General features: G+C 45.4%; 1 protein-coding gene across 7 annotated transcripts in view; it reads left to right on the top strand.

Moving 5' to 3' along the window:
* Positions 1-26,033, top strand: part of KLHL5 (kelch like family member 5) — an 82,625-nt gene extending 56,592 nt beyond the window's left edge. For all 7 annotated transcript variants that reach the window (XM_040418974.1, XM_040418975.1, XM_040418972.1 and 4 more), the window contains exons 9-11: positions 812-1,024; positions 2,588-2,759; positions 24,979-26,033. In XM_040418974.1, coding sequence (XP_040274908.1) covers positions 812-1,024; positions 2,588-2,759; positions 24,979-25,035 — 442 coding nt within the window. In that variant the 3' untranslated portion in view covers positions 25,036-26,033. The remainder of the gene's footprint in view (positions 1-811; positions 1,025-2,587; positions 2,760-24,978) is intronic.
* The last annotated feature ends 272 nt before the right edge of the window (positions 26,034-26,305 follow it).

Raw genomic sequence — 26,305 nt, 5'->3', positions numbered from 1 at the left:
TGGCCAAAGGACGTCCACTTCTATGCCTTTCTGTGACTCTTCCAGTCTCTCTGTATCTCTGTTGCAACCTGCTGATGACTCTCTGTGACACTCTAAGCTCTGTCTGAGTGATGTTTGCTTTGTGCCCTCATAGAACCAATACCTCCTAACAGCTAGGTCAGAACAGGCTAGATGGCAGGCAATTCATCGAAAAGTCCATACTGCTTCTCTCAGTCCAATGATACGCCCTCTCTGTCAACTGAACAAAATGTCTTTGTGTATTGTCTAGCAGTAAATGATCTCTTAACAAGAGGTACACTACCCGAAAGAAGCCTCTGAGAGCCATTTTATTGGGCAGTGGGGGAAGCACTTTTACGCTGTTCTGTGGCACGACCCATTGTCTAATAGGACCATTTGTGTACACATTTACATATCTGCCTGAGACATAATCGCATGGAGAGTTTTGTAGCAATCTGACATTTCTATCTGGGTTCTTTATTTTTTTTTGTCATTGAGTGTATATATTTATATCATATAACCAATAATGAGTTTTTATAATGATATTGATAATGATAATGTTGGCTTATAATGATATTATATCTAGGATATCAGAATGACAGTGAATAATGTACAGGAAAGAACATTGATTGTACTTGGTGATCTACTAAATCCCACAATGATGTTTAGGGATGCAGATTTTCTGTCTGTAGCTGATGTAGTGGCAGACTTTGTTTTGCATTGGACCTTAAAGCATATGTTCATATTAATTGCATCTTTTAGAGTATTTTCAATTCTCAAGGAAATGGCACATCTTGGTTTAAATTTCTTCCAGGCTTTTTGCAGTGGGTGGTCGGGATGGAAGTTCTTGCCTAAAGTCTGTAGAATGCTTTGATCCTCACACCAATAAGTGGACCTTGTGCTCACAGATGTCCCAAAGAAGAGGGGGAGTTGGGGTAGCCACATGGAATGGTTTCTTGTATGCAATTGGTGGACATGATGCCCCAGCTTCGAATTTAGCATGTCGACTTTCAGACTGTGTAGAAAGGTAACTTCATTTGTTTATTTTCTCTCTGCATATTAAGTACTTGTGTGGTCTTCTTAGACAAGTGGCATTCTTGAGGTAGAAAACCCCAGTTTAAGAAGTTGGCTGAGTGCCGGGGGTCCAACTTCTTTAACCCCGATAATCATTTGTTATCATTGAGGGAAGCTGCATCAGAACATACATTCATGACCACTGCCATGTTAAAGATGGCATCCTGTGGCAGCAATTCAAATTACTGACCCACCACTTTATGCACGTTTACATTGGGACAGCCAAAGTGGGAAACCCTCTAAAAGATCTGCTTTCTGACTGGCACATAGAAGTGGGGGCTGTAGTACAGGACCATCCTCTGTTACGCCCATATACCCTAGTAGAGCATAGGCCACCGCTACAATGACATGTCTTAGACCCTACATGCTATTCCTGCATAATTCTGATAGGTAACAGATTGTTCCTCCATAATAACCTGTCTATGCGATTGGTGATAAGTGTCTGACCAGTGAAAGTCTGACTGATGGGACTCTCAACAGTCATGAGTAGGGTCCCAGAGTCCCTGGTATGAATGGAGCAATGGTCGTAAATGCACACTGCTTCTTCATTCAACACTATGGGTCTGCTGAGGAGAAGGTGAGCACAACACTTGGCTATCTCCAGAATTTCCATACAGATGAATGAGCAGCAGTGTGCATTCGTGGCCACCACTCCGTTCATTTTGGTCACTCCAGGATCCCATTTTCATGATCGTTGGGGCTCCCAGCAGTCATACCCCTCCTGATCATCCCTTATCCTATGGATAGTTTAAAAGGTTTTATGAAGGAACAAGCCCTTTAAGGGGTTGACTGTGACAGGAACTTCAACACAGTATCATTCACTTGAAAGAAGCTGGACCGCAGTTTCCTACACAGCGGATGTCTGGGAGCACCACCGACCAGGAAAAAATGTAAATGGGCCACAGCATTTATTCTGTGTTCAAATCCCATTTTTGGTTTTCTTTAAGGTATTTGCCAGGAGCATTCTCCAATGGAAACCTCAGACATATGCCGCTGTATCGGCATACATCATCAAGTGGTATATGTATTTTACTCTGTCCCTCTATATAGGAAAGCGTAGCAGGAAAGCTGATACATACCAGACCAGCGTATGCCAAATGGGCACTCTTTTGGCATATGATGGTTGCATGGAGGCCTATGGGCACAAACAAAATGTGAACAGACCTTAAAGAAGCTCATTCTCTGGATCAGAAAGATATAGAGTAATTTGACCTCCACCGATCTGAAATTGATGACGTAGCTTAGCAATATGGCATTACTTTCTGTGCTGACAAATCTGTTTTAAGATTTTGCTGTATTGAATCTCAGCCATGCAAAACAGCCACAGACCATCATAAAATATTATGGTAGACATTACACATTTGGGCAGGAAGTGCCCTAGTAACCATTGCCCAGCAGACTAGCAGATAGTGAATTGTGTGGCTTAAATGGCCCAGCTTAGTAATCTTTAGGTACGTCTGCACACATTTGGTCATGGATCTAGATTTTGATGTGATTACATGTTATCATTTTATAGGTATGATCCCAAAACAGACACGTGGACCTCGGTGGCCTCCATGAGCATTAGCAGGGATGCAGTAGGTGTCTGTCTGTTGGGCGACAAACTGTATGCTGTAGGTGGATATAATGGGCAGAGCTATCTCACTAATGTGGAGGCTTATGACCCACAAACAAATGAATGGACACAGGTCAGTAAAACTGTTTTTAGCAAGGACTCCTTTTATTATATAGAGTGATAAGAGTGTATCTGTATCTACAAATGTTTCTTCTAGCAGAAGATTATGCAATATGCTGTAGGTGAGAGAAGGCACACCGTAAGCGGTGTCTTCTCTGAACTACATGTACGGTGCCTGGTGCTGGGCATTAAACCCATGCCATTGTAAATGTACAGCATGGGTTTAACACCCCTGGTAGGACCCAAGGTAGAAGACAGAGTTGCTTTCTAACCATATCTGTATTCTCTATTGCATCCTAGTTTGCGGTGAATAGAGGCAATGGCAAGGCTGGGATCACAGGGTTGGTGGGTGAACCTCAGCATTGCAGTGCTCCTGGGTCTTATTAGCCCTACTATACATATTACATATTAAACCAAAACTGGAAGCCATTCTAATATATTTTAGTATAAAAAAAAAATTGAAAAAAAACCTGCCCTAACCCCTGAAGACGCCGTGATACGGCGAAACATGTCGGGGGGCAGCGTGAAGCTCTGATTTTAAAACAGTTAATCACTGTGGCCTAGCAGTATATGAAAAATGAATCACACAGTGCATATATAACATACAGGCAGCGCGCAGCCTGGTTGGCACTAGTGTGTACAAACCCACCAGAAGGTTAACCTAGTCAGGTGACAATCCTGACAAGGTGGTTTAAGTAAAATAAAAAGGCCAGTGATTACTGGAAGTTTTAACTAACCAGTTATTTACACCAGTAATATTAAATAATAGTGATTAAAAGTTAAGTCTTAGCTAAGTAGGTAGGTGCAGGAAAAATTGGTGTAATTTAGTCCAAAAGGACATCAGTAGTAGTGAATGTTGGTTAACACACCATATCCCTGCTCTTAAAGGGGAAGTACAGTAATTGTAGTCCCTCATGGGTAAACACATGGCAGGTGCACTTCAAGAGGGCCTATCACCTCTCCTGACACGTCTGTTTTAGCAATTACTTGCATTCCCCATGTAATAACCATTATGGAGCCTCTATTCTTATGACTCTATGTTGTGTGATTCGTTTATTATTCATTCTACAAATTATGAATGAAGTGCTAGCAGTTTTCAATAAGGGTCCAGCTGGGTGTTACCATTAGAGAATGTGTCCTTGCACAGCCTGATATTATCCAATCAGTGGTGCCAGTGTCAGACTCTGCAGGGACACACCAACTGGTAACACCTATCTTGACTTTCACTGCAAACTGCTGGTAATTCATTCATAACTTCTAGCAGGAATATTAAAGGAATGGGGCATTATACAGTCATAAGAATAGAATTGCTCCAGAATTACATAGAATGTGTCGGCAGATAAGAACCATTTGGCCCATCTAGTCTGCCCAATATACTGAATACTATGGATAGCCCCCGGCCCTATCTTATATGAAGGGTGGCCTTATGCCTATCCCATTGTGCCCTTGTGCCATTGTGAAGGATGGCCTTATGCCTATCCCTATCCTATTGTTATTACATGGGGAATGCAAGTAGTTACTAAAACAGACATGTTAAAGAGGACCTGTCACCCCCCCTGACATGCCAGAAACATTCCTTCCTGGTGCAGACAGCTGATGAAATGTAAAGAGATGGCAGAGGACTGCAGTGTTCCTGAATCACAGGCTGATGCACCAGTACAGGTTAAGATGTCACTTTACCTTTTCATCACAAGACTTGAATAAAGTGATAAAGTGCAAATTATATATATATATATATATATATATATATTTAAAGGTAACATAAAGTAGCAGTCGCTTAAAGTCATCAAAACAAATGAGCAAGCTCCACTTCGACCAGCTCCCAACATGGCACTCGGCCAACGCCCATATGATACAAAGAGAGGTGATGGTAGCAAGACATGTCTTACCCTGATGATGTCTTTAATGGAGCTGAGCTCTTTGTTCCATAGCTAAATGTTTTTTAGTCTCTTGGCCCCTCCTAGCCCCACCTAAAGGGCAGTGCACATGTACAGTTACTTCATTCTTCAGGAACACGACCAGGTTTCAGACATGTCTAACCAAACTACATTACATGGAATTAAAGGGTAAGGACCAATTAAAACCTTGTCATACAGTGGTGTTAGGGCAATCTGCCCTTCTCTATGATTGGCAGGATCCAAATCAGACTGCAGAGTTTTTTGTGCGCACAGAGAAAACTGACACAGACACAATGGCTGAATCAAGTAATCTGTTTATTGTTTCAAAACACACACTCCTTATAGCAAGTTTATTGCTATAAGTTTACAGCTTGCGTATCTTGTCAGCAAAACCAAATTCAAGAAAAGTTATTATACAAGGTCATGAAACTGAAACAAAATGTTATTTTCAGGGAACAGGACACAGATAGTGAGGCATGTGATTGCCATGTCAGCTTTCTGTATTTTTCCACCAACCCTTTGTACTCAGAGACAAAATGGATTCCCATCTCTCACAGCGGCAAATTCTTCATGTGTTGCATGCAGATGTATTTCTGTGGATTTACTGCAGAGTCATTGTAAAGAGTGAAATGCAGGGTGGAAATCCAAATTGCCCATACATTTTCAATAGGATTGAGATGGCCACTCAATAGCTTTGTGATGGCCACTCCAACACATTGGGCCAGATTTATCATTCCTCTGACAGCTCACTCCACTTTCACATATGGCTAAAGTCAGTTTTAGCCAAGTCAGATTTATGATCGGCCCTTTAACCACCTCCGGACCGCTGTACGCAGATTCGCGTTCCGGAGGTGGCAGCCCTGCGCTCAGCGACGCATATACGCGTCATCTCGCGTGAGCCGGGATTTCCTGTGAACGCGCGCACACAGGCGCGCGCGCTCACAGGAACGGAAGGTAAGAGAGTTGATCTCCAGCCTGCCAGCGGCGATCGTTCGCTGGCAGGCTGGAGATGTGTTTTTTTTAACCCCTAACAGGTATATTAGACGCTGTTTTGATAACAGCGTCTAATATACCTGCTACCTGGTCCTCTGGTGGTCCCCTTTGTTTGGATCGACCACCAGAGGACACAGGTAGCTCAGTAAAGTAGCACCAAGCACCACTACACTACACTACACCCCCCCCCCCCCCGTCACTTATTAACCCCTTATTAGCCCCTGATCACCCCTGATCACCCCATATAGACTCCCTGATCACCCCCCTGTCATTGATTACACCCCTGTCATTGATCAACCCCCTGTAAAGCTCCATTCAGATGTCCGCATGATTTTTACGGATGCACTGATAGATGGATCGGATCCGCAAAACGCATCCGGACGTCTGAATGAAGCCTTACAGGGGCGTGATCAATGACTGTGGTGATCACCCCATATAGACTCCCTGATCACCCCCCTGTCATTGATTACCCCCCTGTCATTGATCACCCCCCCTGTCATTGATCACCCCCCCTGTCATTGATCACTCCCCTGTAAAGCTCCATTCAGATGTCCGCATGATTTTTACGGATCCACTGATAGATGGATCGGATCCGCAAAACGCATCCGGACGTCTGAATGAAGCCTTACAGGGGCATGATCAATGACTGTGGTGATCACCCCATATAGACTCCCTGATCACACCCCTGTCATTGATCAACCCCCTGTAAAGCTCCATTCAGATGTCCGCATGATTTTTACGGATGCACTGATAGATGGATCGGATCCGCAAAACGCATCCGGACGTCTGAATGAAGCCTTACAGGGGCATGATCAATGACTGTGGTTATCACCCCATATAGACTCCCTGATCACCCCCCTGTCATTGATTACCCCCCTGTCATTGATCAACCCCCTGTAAAGCTCCATTCAGATGTCCGCATGATTTTTACGGATGCACTGATAGATGGATCGGATCCGCAAAACGCATCCGGACGTCTGAATGAAGCCTTACAGGGGCGTGATCAATGACTGTGGTGATCACCCCATATAGACTCCCTGATCACCCCCCTGTCATTGATTACCCCCCTGTAAAGCTCCATTCAGATGTCCGCATGATTTTTACGGATGCACTGATAGATGGATCGGATCCGCAAAACGCATACGGACGTCTGAATGAAGCCTTACAGGGGCATGATCAATGACTGTGGTTATCACCCCATATAGACTCCCTGATCACCCCCCTGTCATTGATCAACCCCCTGTAAAGCTCCATTCAGATGTCCGCATGATTTTTACGGATGCACTGATAGATGGATCGGATCCGCAAAACGCATCCGGACGTCTGAATGAAGCCTTACAGGGGCGTGATCAATGACTGTGGTGATCACCCCATATAGACTCCCTGATCAACCCTCCTGTCATTGATCAACCCCCCTGTCATTGATCAACCCCCCTGTCATTGATCAACCCCCCTGTCATTGATCAACCCCCCTGTCATTGATCAACCCCCCTGTCATTGATCACCCCCCTGTCATTGATCACCCCTCTGTAAGGCTCCATTCAGATATTTTTTTGGCCCAAGTTAGCAGAATTTTTTTTTTTTTTTTCTTACAAAGTCTCATATTCCACTAACTTGTGTCAAAAAATAAAATCTCACATGAACTCACCATACCCCTCACGGAATCCAAATGCGTAAAATTTTTTAGACATTTATATTCCAGACTTCTTCTCACGCTTTAGGGCCCCTAGAATGCCAGGGCAGTATAAATACCCCACATGTGACCCCATTTCGGAAAGAAGACACCCCCAGGTATTCCGTGAGGGGCATATTGAGTCCATGAAAGATTGAAATTTTTGTCCCAAGTTAGCGGAACGGGAGACTTTGTGAGAAAAAAAATAAAAAATATCAATTTCCGCTAACTTGTGCCCAAAAAAAAAAATTTCTATGAACTCGCCATGCCCCTCATTGAATACCTTGGGGTGTCTTCTTTCCAAAATGGGGTCACATGTGGGGTATTTATACTGCCCTGGCATTCTAGGGGCCCCAAAGCGTGAGAAGAAGTCTGGTATCCAAATGTCTAAAAATGCCCTCCTAAAATGAATTTGGGCCCCTTTGCGCATCTAGGCTGCAAAAAAGTGTCACACATGTGGTATCGCCGTACTCAGGAGAAGTTGGGGAATGTGTTTTGGGGTGTCATTTTACATATACCCATGCTGGGTGAGATAAATATCTTGGTCAAATGCCAACTTTGTATAAAAAAATGGGAAAAGTTGTTTTTTGCCAAGATATTTCTCTCACCCAGCATGGGTATATGTAAAATGACACCCCAAAACACATTCCCCAACGTCTCCTGAGTACAGAGATACCAGATGTGTGACACTTTTTTGCAGCCTAGGTGGGCAAAGGGGCCCATATTCCAAAGAGCACCTTTAGGATTTCACAGGTCATTTACCTACTTACCACACATTAGGGCCCCTGGAAAATGCCAGGGCAGTATAACTACCCCACAAGTGACCCCATTTTGGAAAGAAGAACACCCCAAGGTATTCCGTGAGGGGCATGGCGAGTTCCTAGAATTTTTTATTTTTTGTCACAAGTTAGTGGAAAATGATGATTTTTTTTTTTGATTTTTTTTATACAAAGTCTAATATTCCACTAACTTGTGACAAAAAATAAAAACTTCCATGAACTCACTATGCCCATCAGCGAATACCTTGGGGTCTCTTCTTTCCAAAATGGGGTCACTTATGGGGTAGTTATACTGCCCTGGCATTCTAGGGGCCCAAATGTGTGGTAAGGAGTTTGAAATCAAATTCTGTAAAAAATGACGAGTGAAATCCGAAAGGTGCTCTTTGGAATATGGGCCCCTTTGCCCACCTAGGCTGCAAAAAAGTGTCACACATCTGGTATCTCCGTATTCAGTAGAAGTTGGGGAATGTGTTTTGGGGTGTCATTTTACATATACCCATGCTGGGTGAGAGAAATATCTTGGCAAAAGACAACTTTTCCCATTTTTTTATACAAAGTTGGCATTTGACCAAGATATTTATCTCACCCAGCATGGGTATATGTAAAATGACACCTCAAAACACATTCCTCAACTTCTCCTGAGTACGGAGATACCAGATGTGTGACACTTTTTTGCAGCCTAGGTGGGCAAAGAGGCCCATATTCCAAAGAGCACCTTTCGGATTTCACTCGTCATTTTTTACAGAATTTGATTTCAAACTCCTTACCACACATTTGGGCCCCTAGAATGCCAGGGCAGTATAACTACCCCACAAGTGACCCCATTTTGGAAAGAAGAGACCCCAAGGTATTCGCTGATGGGCATAGTGAGTTCATGGAAGTTTTTATTTTTTGTCACAAGTTAGTGGAATATGAGACTTTGTATGAAAAAAAAAAAAAAAAATCATCATTTTCCACTAACTTGTGACAAAAAATAAAAAATTCTAGGAACTCGCCATGCCCCTCACGGAATACCTTGGGGTGTCTTCTTTCCAAAATGGGGTCACTTGTGGGGTAGTTATACTGCCCTGGCATTCTAGGGGCCCAAATGTGTGGTAAGGAGTTTGAAATCAAATTCTGTAAAAATTGACCTGTGAAATCCGAAAGGTGCTCTTTGGAATATGGGCCCCTTTGCCCACCTAGGCTGCAAAAAAGTGTCACACATCTGGTATCTCCGTACTCAGGAGAAGGTGGGGAATGTGTTTTGGGGTGTCTTTTTACATATACCCATGCTGGGTGAGATAAATATCTTGGTCAAATGCCAACTTTGTATAAAAAAATGGGAAAAGTTGTCTTTTGCCAAGATATTTCTCTCACCCAGCATGGGTATATGTAAAATGACACCCCAAAACACATTCCCCACCTTCTCCTGAGTACGGCAATACCAGATGTGTGACACTTTTTTGCAGCCTAGGTGGGCAAAGGGGCCCATATTCCAAAGAGCACCTTTCGGATTTCACAGGTCATTTTTTTACAGAATTTGATTTCAAACTCCTTACCACACATTTGGGCCCCTAGAATGCCAGGGCAGTATAACTACCCCACAAGTGACCCCATTTTGGAAAGAAGAGACCCCAAGGTATTCGCTGATGGGCATAGTGAGTTCATAGAACTTTTTATTTTTTGTCACAAGTTAGTGGAATATGAGACTTTGTAAGAAAAAAAAAAAAATCATCATTTTCCGCTAACTTGTGACAAAAAATAAAAAGTTCTATGAACTCACTATGCCCATCAGCGAATACCTTAGGGTGTGTACTTTCCGAAATGGGGTCATTTGTGGGGTGTTTGTACTGTCTGGCCATTGTAGAACCTCAGGAAACATGACAGGTGCTCAGAAAGTCAGAGCTGCTTCAAAAAGCGGAAATTCACATTTTTGTACCATAGTTTGTAAACGCTATAACTTTTACCCAAACCATTTTTTTTTTACCCAAACATTTTTTTTTTATCAAAGACATGTAGAACAATAAATTTAGAGCAAAATTTATATATGGATGTCGTTTTTTTTGCAAAATTTTACAACTGAAAGTGAAAAATGTCATTTTTTTGCAAAAAAATCGTTAAATTTCGATTAATAACAAAAAAAGTAAAAATGTCAGCAGCAATGAAATACCACCAAATGAAAGCTCTATTAGTGAGAAGAAAAGGAGGTAAAATTCATTTGGGTGGTAAGTTGCATGACCGAGCAATAAACGGTGAAAGTAGTGTAGGTCAGAAGTGTAAAAAGTAGCCTGGTCTTTCAGGGTGTTTAAAGAGGACCTTTCACCTATTCTTACCCTATGAACTAAGTACAGTATACAGCCATGTGGAGCGGCGCCCGGGGATATCACTGCACTTACTATTATCCCCAGGCGCCGCTCCGTTCTGCCGCTATGCCCTCCGGTATCTCCGTTCCCTAAGTTATAGTAGGCGGAGATACCAGTCCCTAAGTTATGGTAGGCGGAGTCTGCCCTAGCGCTGGCCAATCGCAGCGCAGAGCTCACAGCCTGTGAGGTTATTTTCTCCCAGGCTGTGAGCTCTGCAATGCGATTGGCCAGCGCTAGGGCAGACTCCGCCTACCATAACTTAGGGAACGGAGATACTGGAGGGCATAGCAGGAGAACGGAGCGGCGCCTGGGGATAATAGTAAGTGCAGTGAGATCCCCGGGCGCCGCTCCACATGGCTGTATACTTAGTTCATAGAGTAAGAATAGGTGAAAGGTCCTCTTTAAGCACTGGGGGCTGAAGTGGTTAAAGGGTTTCTATCACTTCATATGACATAATTAGCTGTCAGACACTAGCGATCTGCTAGTGTCTGCTCTGGCCAACCATCCTACTATAATCACTTGTGGGGCAGCGGTTTTGCTAAAAAACTAACTTTTATAAATATGCTAATGAGCCTCTAGGTGCTATGTGGGCGTCATTAGCACCTAGAGGCTCCGTCTACCTTCATACACAGCGGCCGCCCAGCACGTCCCTCCAGCCCGCCCATGTCCTCCTCCGTGTGACGCAGCGGCCGAATTCTCGCGCATGCGCCGTGCGCGGCTGTATTCGGCGCATTAGAGATGTCTGAGCTCGGAGCGGTCAGACATTCAATGCGCATGCGCCGAATACAGCCGCGCATGCGCATTGAATGTCTGACCGCTCCGAGCTCAGACATCTCTAATGCGCCGAATACAGCCGCGCACGGCGCATGCGCGAGAATTCGGCCGCTGCGTCACACGGAGGAGGACATGGGCGGGCTGGAGGGACGTGCTGGGCGGCCGCTGTGTATGAAGCTAGACGGAGCCTCTAGGTGCTAATGACGCCCACATAGCACCTAGAGGCTCATTAGCATATTTATAAAAGTTAGTTTTTTAGCAAAACCGCTGCCCCACAAGTGATTATAGTAGGATGGTTGGCCAGAGCAGACACTAGCAGATCGCTAGTGTCTGACAGCTAATTATGTCATATGAAGTGATAGAAACCCTTTAAGACTGTAATAAATGTGGTTTGACGGTAGCATGGTCCTCACTGGAGTGAAATTGGGACTTTTTTGCGACTTTTTTAAATAGTCCCAATAGTAAATCTGTCTAGAGATTCATTTACATAAGAAAACACGCCCACTTTCAGAAAACTGGCGAGCATAGTGCAGAGCAAATTTGTGCGCAGTTTTAGCGTTTGGGACTTTTTTGGGACTTTTTCACTCCATTATTCTGACCTGAGCTAATGATAAATCTGGCCCATTGACTTTGTTATCCTTAAGCCACTTTGTAACCAGTTTGGCAGTATGCTTTGGGTCATTGTCCATTTGGAAGACCCATTTCCGCCCAAGCTTTAACTCCCTGGCTGATATCTTGAGATGTTGCTTCAGCATTTCCACATAATCTTCTTTCCTCCTGATGCCATCTATTTTGTGAAGTGCACCAGTCCCCCCTACGGGGTCATGAAACTGAAACAAAATGTTATTGGACACAGATAGTTCTGTATTTTTCCACCAAGACCCTTTGTACTCAGAGACAAAATGGATTCCCATCTGTCACAATTCCCCCATTTTGAGATATCTGGGGACCGCAAGCCTCATTTCAGGTACTAATCGCACCTGCTAGTGTAAATCCTGGATTCCCTGAAGGTTGGTGCGGTCATCCAGATTGTCTCAATCTCAATACTGTCCCTTTCTTGTACACATTTTATTGACACATATTAAAACAACTTTAATAATAAAATATATTAATAAAACTATTATAACTACTTGTACTATTGCTTGTAGAATTCCCATGAACCAACCTCCAAGACCTTTGAACCAATTTGCAGGATTTAGGAATGAAAATGTGTCACCCCAATTATCATTCTTGATACTGTGTGCTTTTAGCCACTTCTCATGCATCACCTTCATTTTATCTATTCCTGTTCTTACCTTGAGATTACCTTGGGGGTCTATATAATGGCAACAGGCAGGACCTATTACCTGGCACATTCTTCCCTCCTTGGCAGTAAGATAATCCTAGGACTGAGACTAGGGTGTGCTGTTTGGTTACCAAAATTAGCTGGGACTGGACATCATTGGTCTGGTTTAGCATCCCCAACACATCCCATATAATCTGTGGCCACCAGCAACTTGTCCCACGTCTGCATTATCATTGGATAGATAAACAGAGTACTAAGGCACTTGTTTGAAATACTCATTTCCACTACATGAGGTCTTCCATTAGGTCTGGGATTGTTATCTGCAGCTCTTCTATATAGTGTATGTTTAGGCACAGCATTTATGTTAAGCTTATCATGTGACAGCATAAATGTGGCTGGAGTCAACCGGACAAAAGTACAGGCTCGGGAGGCTCCAGGTGGAATCCACTTATATGCTGCCACTCCACAAGCAAAATAAAGATCACCAGGAAGAGTATAGTTATAAGTCAAATGATAGAGGAGAATATATGCAGCCGCAGTGACTGCTATAGAATTAAATTTGAGGCTATCACTTTCTGGCCTCCTGATCGATAGGAAGTTTTTGCAGTTCATATCGGCTAGCTCTGACCACGGTACTGGAATGGCCAGATAAGGCATAGTCTTTGAACTCACAGGACTGTGAGTGCAGACCCAACAGTGGCTGGAGGTATATTAGACGGTCATTAGATATCAATTTTACTGCAGGTCAGTGGACTACAGGCCCCAAAAATTATTAATTCACCGTACATAAATGATCAAGTGATTATGTGGCTGGAGGTATATTAGATGGTCAATGGATATCAATTTTACTGCAGGCCAGTGGAGTACAGGCCCTAAACATTAGGCATTCACCGTACATAAAAGCAAAATTGATAATGTGGCTTGAGGTAAATTAGACGGTCACCGTATAATAATTTTACTGTTGGCCAGTTAGATTACAGGCCCCAAAAATTATGCATTCACCGTACATAAATGATCAAGCGATTATGTGGCTGGAGGTGTATTACACGGTCATTGGATATCAATTTTAGTGCAGGCAAGTACAAATAGATGTCAAATACATATGTTTAAAAGAACAAAAAAAAAAATTGGATTAAAAACATGGCTAACGAATCGCCCGTCTTTAAAAAAAAAAAATGATAATAGTTGAAATTCGATAACACATGGTCATCACAGGTGTTGAATTCCTCCGAGGTCCCAAACATTAGGCATTCACCGGACAGAAAAGGCCTTTTATGCCGCTGTATTTACCTAAGACAGGGACCATTATTTGTTCTGGGTGGTGGCGGATATTTGTGAGCTGTCATAAGGAAATTCAATTAAACGTGGTCGTCACAGGTGTTAAATTCCTCCGAGATCCATACCTCATTCATTTTTAGAAATGTGAGGTAGTCCACACTGTCGTGAGCTAGGTGAGTGCGCTTATCGGTCACGATCTCTCCTGCTGCGCTGAACGTCATTTCGGACAGGACACTAGAGGAGGGGCAAGCCAAGAGTTCCATGGCAAATTGTGTCAGCTCTGGCCACAGGTCAAGCCTGCACACCCAGTAGTCCAGGGGTTCCTTGCTTCTCAGAGCGTCCACATCGGCCGTTCACCCGATGTAGTCAGACACCTGTCGGTCTAGGAGTTCCCTGAGGCTGGATCCAGAGGGCGGCTCTCGATGGGTTGGCTGCAAGAATGATCTCATATCCGAAGTGACCAACTCATCTTTAAACCGCCCTCTTCTTGCATGCGCTGTAGGATTGGTACTCGCAACTGTTTCTCTGTGGGTGGAAGTTCCTCTGCCAGTGCCCGCAACAGCAGAATGCAGCATCTCTCGCAGCAAGGCCTGGAAATGCTGCATTCTGACAGCCCTCTGTGATGCTGGTAATATATCCGCCATTTGCTCCTTGACTGCTTGATCAATGACACAACGCAATGCACGCTCCAGAAAAAAGCCGCAAGGTACGATGTCACTGATGGCGCCCTGGCTGCGACTGACCAGTTTGGTGATCTCATCAAATGGCCGCAGAAGTCTGCATGCATCGCGAATGAGCAGCCACTGGCGCTGTGAAAAAAAAACAAGCTCGCTAGAACTTGTTCTGCCACAGAGTTCATACAGGTAGTCGTTAACGGCACGTTTCTGCTGGAGAAGCCTATCAAGCATATACAAGGTGAAGTTCCAGCACATCAGGTAGTTACAAATCAGACGTCTGACGGGCAAGTGGTGTCGCCGCTGAAGTCAGCAAGGCGAGCCATGGCCGTGTAAAATCTTCTAAAATGGCCAGATATTTTCCTGGCCTGCCGCAAGACGTCCTGGACCCCAGGGTATTTGGCAACGAATCGCTGCACAACTAAGTTCAGGACGTGTGTCATTTTGCCCTGTTTCAGCGCGCTCAGCAGATTGGCACCGTTGTCGCACACCACTTTACCAACTATCAAATTGAGCGGGGTTAGCCACGGATCGGCCTGTGACCGCAGAGCTGAAAGGAGTTCAGGACCGGTGTGGCTCTTAGCTTCCAGGCTCAACAGCCGCAGCACAGCATGGCAACGTCTCACCTGGCACGTCGAATAGGTTCTGAGGAGCTTGGGGTGCAGTGGAAGAGGTGGTAGCAGTGGAAAAGGAGGAGTCAGCTGAGGAGGAGACGGAGGATGGAGGAGGAGGAGAAGAAGAGGCAGGTCCGCATGCAATCCGTGGCGGTAACACCAAATCCACACTGGTGCCACGGGTTACATGCTTGACGGCCGTCAGAAGGTTCCCCCAGTGGGCAGTAAAAGTTATGTACCTTCCGTGCCCGTGTTTGCTAGACCATGTGTTTGTGGTCAGATGTATCTTGGCACTGACACTGTGTCAGAGATATATTAACTTGCCACTGAACGTGGCCATATAGTTCAGGGTTGCCCTTCTGGGAGAAAGATTTCCTTCCTGGGACCTTCCATTGCGGTGTGCCAACGGCCACAAATTTTCTAAAGGCCTCCGAGTCCACCAATTTATATGGCAGTAGTTGGCGGGCTAGCAGTTCCGACAAGCCAGCTGTCGGGCAAGAGGATTATCCGGCGTCGTCATTTTTTTTACACTCGAACATTTGGGCCACGGAAGCCTTCCTTTTGCCAGATGAACGCGACGATGTCACGGTGGAAGGTGGAGTGGAGGACAAATGGGAGGAGAGAAGAGCCAGGACGTGGAGCACCAGGAGTGTGGCTTTGTGGGTTCTGACGGTGTTGCTCCTACTGGGCTCGGTGATGGGAGGCCAGGTGCCTTCTTAAGGCGGTCGTCCATAGGTGAGTGTTGGGCTTACCGCGACTTATGTGTGCACTGGAAGTTCTGCCTGCTTCTCCACCTTCTCCTCCCTGTCTGCTGCTTTGTCTCTCCTTCTAAACTCCCCTCCTCTTCCTCTCTTGTGGGCACCCACGTGACGTCCATCGACCTGTCATCATCGTAACCTTCACCATCACTGATATTAGAGATCTCGGAGTAGGCAGCAACAGCAGGGACCACCCTCTTTGGGCTGATCTGAATACTGTCATCAGACAGCTGGGTGGCAGCCGTTGCTACCTACTCTTCCTCATCCGATGCCAAGAATGGCTGCGCATCGGTATGGTCTGGAAATTGATGGGAAAATAATTCCTCTGACTCAAGTGGAGGAGCTATGGTGGTGGTGGTGTCTTTGGGGGTGCACACAGCAGAGAGTGAGGAGGGTGCTGATACAGAGGATGAGGAGGGTGCAGAAGTGGAAGGCTGAGTGAGCCACTCAACCAACTCAGATGCGTCCTTTGACGTAATTGCACGCACCTTCTCCAACTTCCCACTTAGGCTCCGGCCTGGTGCACCTACTCGACCCCTACCGAACGGCCTACCTCTTCCTCTGCCTGTCATTTTCAAAATGACCCTGTGCCAAAGTCCCTAGAGAAGAGCACTATTTGTGGAAGCAGGTATATAGAACCTCTTAATCAGTTTTTTTGGTGGGCAACTGATATATCACACCAGTTGCAATTAGTTGTTCCAATGGCGTTTGTCCCTCTGTATAGCTGCGGTATCTCAGCAGAACAGCACACAAATGCTGCATTATACAAATGCACTATACAGAAATTATATTCTAGGTATATCGCACCTCTGCCTCAATCAGATTTTTTTGGTTATTATCACACCAGTTGCAATTAGTTGTTCCAAAGAAGTTTGTCCCTCTGTATAGCTGCGGTATTTTAGCAGAACCGTGCACAAATGCAGCACAATACAAATGCACTATATAGAAATTATATTATAGGTAAATCACACCCCTGCCTCAATCTGATTTTTGGGGGGGGAAACTGGTATAGCACACCAGTTGCAATTAGTTGTTCCAATAGCGTTTGTTCCTCTGTATAGCTGCAGTATCGCAGCAGAACCGCACACAACTGCTGCACAGTACAAATGCACTATAATATACTTTCTATGTTATAAAGTATATTATAAGTATATTGCACCCCTCATTATGTCACACCTATCGATAGCACACCTATACCAGTCCTTAAAAAGACTTTTGTGGCCCTATTAGCTAGCATTTTGTGTCTCTATACTCTCTAACAGTCTGTCCCTGCTCCCCACAGCAACCTCTCCCTACACTGGCAAAAAAACAGAATGTACAATGGCGGCCTGATCAGGTTTATTTATAGGGTAGGGGGTATGTCCATGTGCTGAAAAGTCTCAATTGGCTGTCCTGTCCCACCTGATGGATGTGTCATGGGTCAAAGTTCTGCACAATGGAAAGAATATGGCGCCGGCAGACATGGCCATATGTTCGCCGAACAACGAACGAGCAAAGTTCGCCGCGAAATGACCACCGGGCGAACCGCAAGGCCATCTCTACTTGCTGGCAGTTCTTCCTCCAGTAGTCCACAGCAGACTTTAGGGGGCCTGTTTCCCCAGCATGCAGCTCTCAGCCCTCCAGCACGGCACAAAGCCTCAGATCCCAAAAAGAATTTAAGGATATCCAGGTGCTGCCAAAACCCGGACCAGCACTTAAACTCCTGTCCGGTATTTGACCTCACCTGGCTGGAAACCAGCCCAGCCGCACATGCTGGCAGGAAAATACCTGCCTTGCCAGACCTAACCCCTCACTGTGTCACACCAGGTATATTGATTGCCCTTAAATGTAAATGCAAACAAGTACTGGCAATCTTTGTGTAGGGTAACACTGAAGAAGGCATTAGCTAGATTAATAACAGTGAAACATGTAGAATTGTGTGGTATTTGTGACAACAAAGTGTGAGGGTTTGGCACGATGAGGGTCTGAAGGACAGTCACCTTGTTCACTTCCCGGAGATCATGCACCATACGGTAGGTGACTGGCTGCCCCTTCAGCTTTTTTTTCTTTACTGGAAACAAGGGAGTGTTTGCAGGGGATGTGGTTTTTATGAGGAACCCTGCTTTCTCAAAATCTTTTATCTGGCTGTCAACCGCAAATTGTTGGGCAGGACTAAGGGAATGCTGCTTGACTCGAAGGGGTTGACAGCCGGGCTTAAGGTGGACAAGCACAGGAGCAACTGGTAATTTCCCTATATCTGTTTTGGAGGTTGCCCAAAGTTTCTGGGGTACTACCTTCAGAGCACTACAATCACCAGCATCCATACCACAATCAAGTTGATTGATGGCTAGGGAAGAGATGAGTGGACACAGGACTTCCTCTGGGTTTCCAAAATCTACATGGGTGGTGCCATCTGGATAAAAATGTATATGAGCCCCTAGTGCTTGTAGTACATCAGTGCCCAGAAGAGGTTCAGGATTTTCCTGGACCAACAGCTGAGTCACCACCGTAGAATCTTTAATTTTCAATTTGACAGGCTCTGATTCTTGTACATACACCGTATCCCCAGTAAATCCCATTGCTGGGACTGACCAGGGAGTCATTTGATCTTCCCTAAGAAATGACTGAACAACCACTGTTTTAGCTGCCCCCGTGTCGATCATGAATGGTACTGCCTCTTTGTTTCCCACTGCTACCGGTACATGTAATTGTATCCCCACATTGGCAGCCTGAGCAAGCAGTACCGGCACGGGGTTGCCACTGTCCTATGCTTGGGACCCAGGATTAGGGGCACCCGGGACCAAGCCTTGTTCCGAAGGGAATACATCCTCCTGTCTGCGGGGAGCACGACAGTTCCTTTTCATATGACCAGGTTTCCCACAATTGTAACACTTGAAATCTGGGTTGCGGGGCCTGCGTTGGGGTTGACTAGCAAACTTTACTGGAGCTGGGTTTTGTTTCTTCATATCTAGCTCCAGTCCTTTAGCAGCAGCAATTAATTGGGGCAGCAGGGTAACCCGCCACTCTGGTTTACAGGCTTTCAATTTTGCCTGGAGGGTGGGTTGAAGACCCTCTATAAAAGCAGATGTCAATAATTTTTCACCCATAGTACCTGCCTGATCCCAGCCCATGTCAGTCCATATGTTCCTTAGACCTGCAGCATACATTTCTACAGTCTCCTGTGGTCCCTGAACTACGTCCTTCAGGCTCCTAGCACTTTCATTTATCTTTATTTTGAGCCCAGTCAGTAAACAGACGACAATATTCACCCCCTGATTCATATGTCTTCTCCCAGTCATCTATCGTCACCGCTACTGGTCCTGCAGGTCTGACAACTCGCTCAAGGAGATAAGTGTCCACAAGCTGATATTGGGCTTCTCCCAACTTTAGTAACATTAAATCCTTCAAATCAGCCCATGCGGCTTTGTATGTGGACTGGATCTGTTGCAGCATCCTAGCGGTAGGCATGGGTCTCATTAGGGGATCTGGCAGTCTGGCCAGGAGTCCTAACTGGTCCTTCGGGCTCCAGGGGTGATACTCTGTTGTAGTAGCAATTGAGTATGGCAATCCTCCTCCTGCCGCAGCAGCAGCATCAGTCTGACCTGGCACACCATCCTGTACATCAGCCGCTGGGGCAGTTGGCTGGTGAGTGAGAACAACCTGGGTTCTGGTTAGGACCGGATATAGTCCCACTCTCCCTCGGTGTCTCGGAGCGCTACAGACCCTACAAGCTTCAGCCTGGGTTTTGGTTACCACAGACTCAGCATGCGCAGCCCTCCGGTCCATTACCAAAGGGTGGATGGCCGGACACTGTCTTGGGATAGGGAGGAGGAGGATTAGTCGCACTAGAGTCAGTCTGTCTTAGTCCAGTCTTTGTGTCATAGTACAGTCGCCCTTTATACTCTACAGATTTCCATCCTTCTTTACACACCTGCTCTGCCACTCTACACCATGTATAAACTACTTCTTCACATTCATGATCCTTTATCCACCCATCATAAGTCCTCTTGAATCTTTCCCATATCTCTGGGTCAAGATTCCCATATTTCATACCTGCTTTTTCCAACACTTTATCAACATTCTTTACCGCCTATATTATCAAACCAATTGTTTGGTCGACTTGTACCCCTCAGGTACACTCCCTGAGTTCCCCATTTCAATAGCTGTTAGCCTAGAATTACTTCAGCAGAAAACGATATAAACTCAGACGTCTGTATTTCCCTTGTTTATACCATCAGTACTTCCTCACTACACCCTGTTAGTGTATAGTGAAAAAAACAAGATTCCCCCAGGATGAGCTTTTACCCCTACTCAACAATGTCTAATAGGGTTCCAAGGTTCCTGGTTCTTTTTCATTGCATTCTCAGTAATTCTATATATAATCCAAACAGCTACATTAATGCAGATACCCAGCACAAGACCAAAGCTTACCCAGTCAATTCCAACGTCCATGTCTCATTACCCAGCAATCATAGGAATCATGAGGTTTTTACCTACAAAACAGGCTCGACTGTGAGTAGACTTTTATAACTTCCCCTCAATCTCGAAGGCTGATTTTCAGACAACAGGAGACACAGATGATTGTAAGAAAAAGCTTCTTACCTTCTACTGCTCTGTTTGTTATCTGTGCGTCCTTGTCCAATGGTTTTGATGTCTCGGGGAAGAGTCCACTAGTCGAGCCTCACATTGGGCGCCAAGAATTGTTAGAGCAATTGACCCTTCTCTATGATTGCCGGAGTCCAAATCAGACTGCAGAGTTTTATCTGCGCACAGAGAAAACTGACACAGATACAATGGCTGAATCAAGTAATCTGTTTATTGTTTAAAAACACAAACTCCTTATAACAAGTTTATTGGCTGTCATCCAAAGGCACAAGACAGCTTGCGTATCTTGTCAGCAAAACCAAATTCAAGAAAAGTTATTATATGAGGTCATGAAACTGAAACAAAATGTTATATTCAGGGAACAGGACACAGATAGTGAGGCATGTGATTGCCATGTCAGCATTCTGTATTTTTTCACCAAGACCCTTTGTACTCAGAGACAAAATGGATTCCCATCTCTCACAGTGGCAAATTCTTCATGTGTTGCATGCAGATGTATTGCTGTGAATTTACTGCAGAGTCATTGTAAAGAGTGAAATGCAGGGTGGAAATCCACATTGCCTATACATTTTTAATAGGATTGAGATCAGGGCTTTGTGATGGCCGCTCCAACACATTGACTTTGTTATCCTTAAGCCACTTTGTAACCAGTTTGGCAGTATGCTTTGGGTCATTATCCATTTGGAAGACCCATTTCCGCCCAAGCTTTAACTCCCTGGCTGATATCTTGAGATGTTGATTCAGTATCTCCACATAATCTTCTTTCCTCCTGATGCCATCTATTTTGTGAAGTGCATCAGTCCCTCCTGCAGCAAAACAACCCCACAACATGATGCTGCCACCCCCGTGTTTCACAGTTGGGATGGTGTTCTTAGGCTTCCAAGCTTCTCCCTTTTTCTTCCAAACATAACGATGGTCATTATGGCCAAAAAGTTCAATTTTAGTTTCAGACCTAGTGTCAGACCACAGGACATGTCTCCAAAAATGTAGGTCTTTGTTCCTGTGTGCATTTGCAAACATTAATCTGGCTTTTTTATGTTTCTTTTGGAGTAATGGCTTCTTCCTGGAAGAGTGGCCTTTCCTCCCATATTGATACAGTGCTCGTTTCACTGTGGATATTGACACAATCTTACCGGCTTCCGCCATCATCTCACAAGGTCTTTTGCTTTTGTTCTTGGGTTGATATGCACGTGTTGGACCAAAGCACGTTCATCTCTGGGATACAGAACCTGTCTCCTTCCTGAGCGGTATGATGGCTGGACATTCCCATCTTGTTTGTACTTGCATGTAATTGTTTGTACAGATGAACGAGGCACCTTCGGGTATCTTGAAATTGCACCCAAGGTTGAACCAGACTTGTGCAAGTCCACAATTATCTTCCTGATATCTTGGCTCAATTCTTTAGACCCATGATGCTACACAAAGAAGCAGTGTGTTTTCAGGTGTGCATTTAAATACATCCATAGGTGTGTCTCTAATTAAGGCCTCCTGCACACGACCGTTGTGTGCACCCGTGGCCGTTGTGCCGTTTTCCGTTTTTTTTCGCGGACCCATTGACTTTCAATGGGTCCGTGGAAAAAACGGAAAATGCACCGTTTTGCAGCCGCATCCGTGATCCGTGTTTCATGGGCGTGAAAAAAATATGACCTGTCCTATTTTTTTCACGGCCAACGGTTCACGGACCCATTCAAGTCAATGGGTCCGTGAAAGAACACGGATGCACACAAGATTGGCATCCGTGTCCGTGATCCGTGGCCGTAGGTTAGTTTTTATACAGACGGATCCGAAGATCCGTCTGCATAAAGCTTTTTCAAAGCTGAGTTTTCACTTCGTGAAAACTCAGAACCGACAGTATATTCTAACACAGAAGCGTTCCCATGGTGATGGGGACGCTTCTAGTTAGAATACACTACAAACTGTGTACAAGACTGCCCCCTGCTGCCTGGCAGCACCCGATCTCTTACAGGGGGCCGTGATCAGCACAATTAACCCCTTCAGGTGCGGCACCTGAAAGGGTTAATTGTACTATCATATGTGCCCCCTGTAAGAGATCAGGGCTGCCAGGCAGCAGGGGGCAGACCCCCCCCCCCTCCCCAGTTTGAATATCATTGATGGCCAGTGCGGCCCCCCCCCCTCCCTCTATTGTAATTATTCGTTGGTGGCACAGTGTGCGCCCCCCCCTCCCTCCCTCTATTGTGATAATTCGTTGGTGGCACAGTGTGCGCCCCCCATCGGCCCCCCTCCCTCTATAGCATTAACAACATTGGTGGCCAGTGTGCGGCCTCCCATCTCCCCCCCCCCCCCCATCATCATTGGTGGCAGCGGAGTTCCGATCGGAGTCCCAGTTTAATCGCTGGGGCTCCGATCGGTAACCATGGCAACCAGGACGCTACTACAGTCCTGGTTGCCATGGTTACATAGCAATAGTACAATAGTAGAAGATTCATACTTACCGGCTGCTGCGATGTTCGTGTCCGGCCGGGAGCTCCACCTACTGGTAAGTGACAGCCTCAGGTCTGTGCGGCGCATTGCTAAATGAACTGTCACTTACCAGTAGGAGGAGCTCCCGGCCGGACACGAACATCGCAGATCCCAGGTAAGTATGAATCTTTTACTATTGTACTATTGCTAGTAACCCGCTGCCACCAATGATCGGGGGGGGGGGGGGGGAGATGGGAGGCCGCACACTGGCTACCAATGTTGTTAATGCTATAGAGGGAGGGGGGGGGGGGCGATGGGGTGCGCACACTGTGCCACCAACGATTTATTACAATAGAGGGAGGAAGGGGGGGGCGGGGGGGCGCACACTGTGCCACCAACGATTTATTACAATAGAGGGAGGAAGGGGGGGGGTGGGGGGGCGCACACTGTGCCACCAACGATTTATTACAATAGAGGGAGGAAGGGGGGGCGCACACTGTGCCACCAACAAATTATTACAATAGAGGGAGGAAGGGGGGGGGGGCGCACACTGTGCCACCAACGATTTATTACAATAGAGGGAGGAAGGCGGGGGGGAGGGGCCGCACAGGCCATCAATGATATTCAAACTGGGGAGGAAGGGGTCTGCCCCCTGCTGCCTGGCAGCCCTGATCTCTTACAGGGGGATATGATAGCACAATTAACCCCTTCAGGTGCGGCACCTGAAGGGTTAATTGTGCTGATCACAGCCCCCTGTAAGAGATCGGATGCTGCTAGGCAGCAGGGGGCAGTCATGTACACAGTTTGTAGTATATTCTAACTAGAAGCGTCCCCATCACCATGGGAACGCCTCTGTGTTAGAATATACTGTCGGAAATGAGGTTTCACGATCTAACTCATATCCGACAGTATATTCTAACATAGAGGCGTTCCCATGGTGATGGGGACGCTTCAAGTTAAAATATACCATCGGATTGGAGAAAACTCCGATCCGATGGTATGGGACTCCAGACTTTACATTGAAAGTCAATGGGGACGGATCCGTTTGAAATGGCACCATATTGTGTCAACGTCAAACGGATCCGTCCCCATTGACTTGCATTGTAATTCAGGACGGATCCGTTTGGCTCCGCACGGCCAGACGGACACCAAAACAACTTTTTTTTCATGTCTGTGGATCCTCCAAAAATCAAGGATGACCCACGGACGAAAAAACGGTCACGGATCACGGAAAAACGGGACCCGTTTTTGCGGACCGCAAAAAAATACGTTCGTGTGCAGGAGGCCTAACTCGGAAGTTGACAACAAACCTAACAGAAGCTTCCAAAGACATGACATCATCATATGGGCAGTCCAGAATTGTTTAAAGGCATAGTAATCTTAGTGTATGTAAACTTTTGAAAACATTCTCTCTCATTATTCTGGCATTTGGCAAATAATAATAATTATGGTAATCCTAATGACCAAAAACAGGAAAGCATTATTCTGATTTCATGTCCAATATTGAGAAAAACATGCATATGTGTCTTTTTAGTGTATGTAAACTTCTGGTTTCAACTGTATATAAGTGAATTAACAACTTGGTGTTACCATTTTCCCTGCATGTCCCTATGCAGTCTGAGAGTGTGCAACCAATGCTGAAGCATGCAGGGACATGTCCCTTTGATAAGGGGGTTGGAAACGCCCAGTTATCAAATAATTTATACATTTTCAGGAGCAAAAACAAGGGATACAATGCAGAGCTGCGAGGAAAAATGTACATGATGTCTGTGGGCTTACAGTTTAATGCCTCATGCACACGACCGTGCGCCGGCCTTGCCTGTGCTGCGGACTACAAATAGCAGTCCGCAATGCACAGGCATCAATCGTGTGGCCACTGTCTACGGACACGGACCCATTCATTTCAATGGGGTCCGCGATCCGCATCTGAAGGTCCGTACCGCAAAAAAGTTGTGCATGCATTACTTTTTTGCAGTGCAGAGGCACGGACAGAAAACCCACGGAAGCACTCCTTCCGGATTGCGGACCTATTCAAGTGATGGCCGTGGGCATGAGGCCTAATAAAGGAGTTTTCTAAACTGGAAACCTGCTTTTACCTTTTTAGTATTAGTTTTTATTTGACATCCACAGATTCACATGAGTTTCTCTTTGCTCCTACAGGTTGCACCATTGTGCCTTGGTAGAGCTGGGGCGTGCGTTGTCACCGTGAAGCTTTAGCCCACAAGTCTTATATGTCACCTGCACAGACTGTCACAATCCCAAAGAGCTACACAATAATGACTTATTTATAGAGCATACGGCTTTATTGTGGATGGATACTACTATTATTTATCACGAGTTATTGCGTTCTACCTGCACTCTTTATGGATGTTGAGAGAGTATTTAACTCATTATATCGGACCAACGTATAGAGATGTTTTATACATGTTAAGGCAGATTTGCAGGTCAAACCGTGGAACCAGTCTTGTACTGATCTATCAAAAGCAGAATATTGAAGTATGATGTTACTTTTACTATGTCTTCTATCTACACAATCGCGTGCAAAGCTATCGCTTCTTGCGGAATCAAAGCAAGTGCAATCAGGGCTCCTGAAGGTTTGTAGGGGCCCACGTTAGGATTGGTGATCCCCAGGACACTAAGTGCACATGGTATGTGGGGTACACTTTAAGAGGGAGCTAAGGAACAATGGCAAAGAGTGAAAACTGAAGGAAAAAACTGTTTTACCTGTTTGTCTTTAGACGTGTGACCTGGTGGTGTTAATTATTTGTTTGCCTTTATTTTGTTTTTCTTTTCTTTTTCATTCCTAATTTGTGATTTTCACAGATCAATGTTTTATGAAATATGTGGTTGAATGTCATCCCTTGGAATTTCACAGTAATTGTTAAAACCAAAACCCAAAAGGTATAAATGTGCAGTAGATAACCGAAATTAAAGGGGTTTTCCTGGATTTTAATATAGATGACCAATGCTTAGAATAGGCCACTAATATGTAATCAGCAGGGATCCGTCGCTCCACACCTCCACTATCACCTGTTTTGCGGTAGCTCAGGTGCTAGACGAAGCTGGTAACTGCAGCTCTGCTCCCATTCACTCAATATGTACTTCTGGATCAGACTTCCGACACCCAAGCTACCTCAGAATAGCTTATTGGTTGGGATGTCGGACCCCCACTGATCAGATACTGATGGCCTATCAAGAGGAAAGGCCATCTCGAGTAACATCCAGAAAAAAGCCTACAAGGAGAATTGCTAAGGTCTCCTGTAACCATATGGTTTTGCACACCAGGGGACTGCACACATTGACCTGTTAATAGTACCAAAGCTGTAGCCAGAAAATGGAAGTAGACTCCAGTAGAATGAAGTAGGAAAATATTTTCAAATGTAAGGGGTTGGCCCATGAACATTTATCCACAGGATAAATGATGAACGTAGGTTCGCTGAAGGTCTGACCTCTGGTACCCCCACTGATCAAAAGAACGGGGCTCCTT

This window comes from Bufo bufo, chromosome 2, assembly GCF_905171765.1.
Source record: "Bufo bufo chromosome 2, aBufBuf1.1, whole genome shotgun sequence".
In the NCBI taxonomy this organism is placed as follows: domain Eukaryota; kingdom Metazoa; phylum Chordata; class Amphibia; order Anura; family Bufonidae; genus Bufo; species Bufo bufo.
The sequence above is the reverse complement of the archived record's forward strand: the minus strand, read 5'-3'. Positions and strand labels throughout refer to the sequence as shown.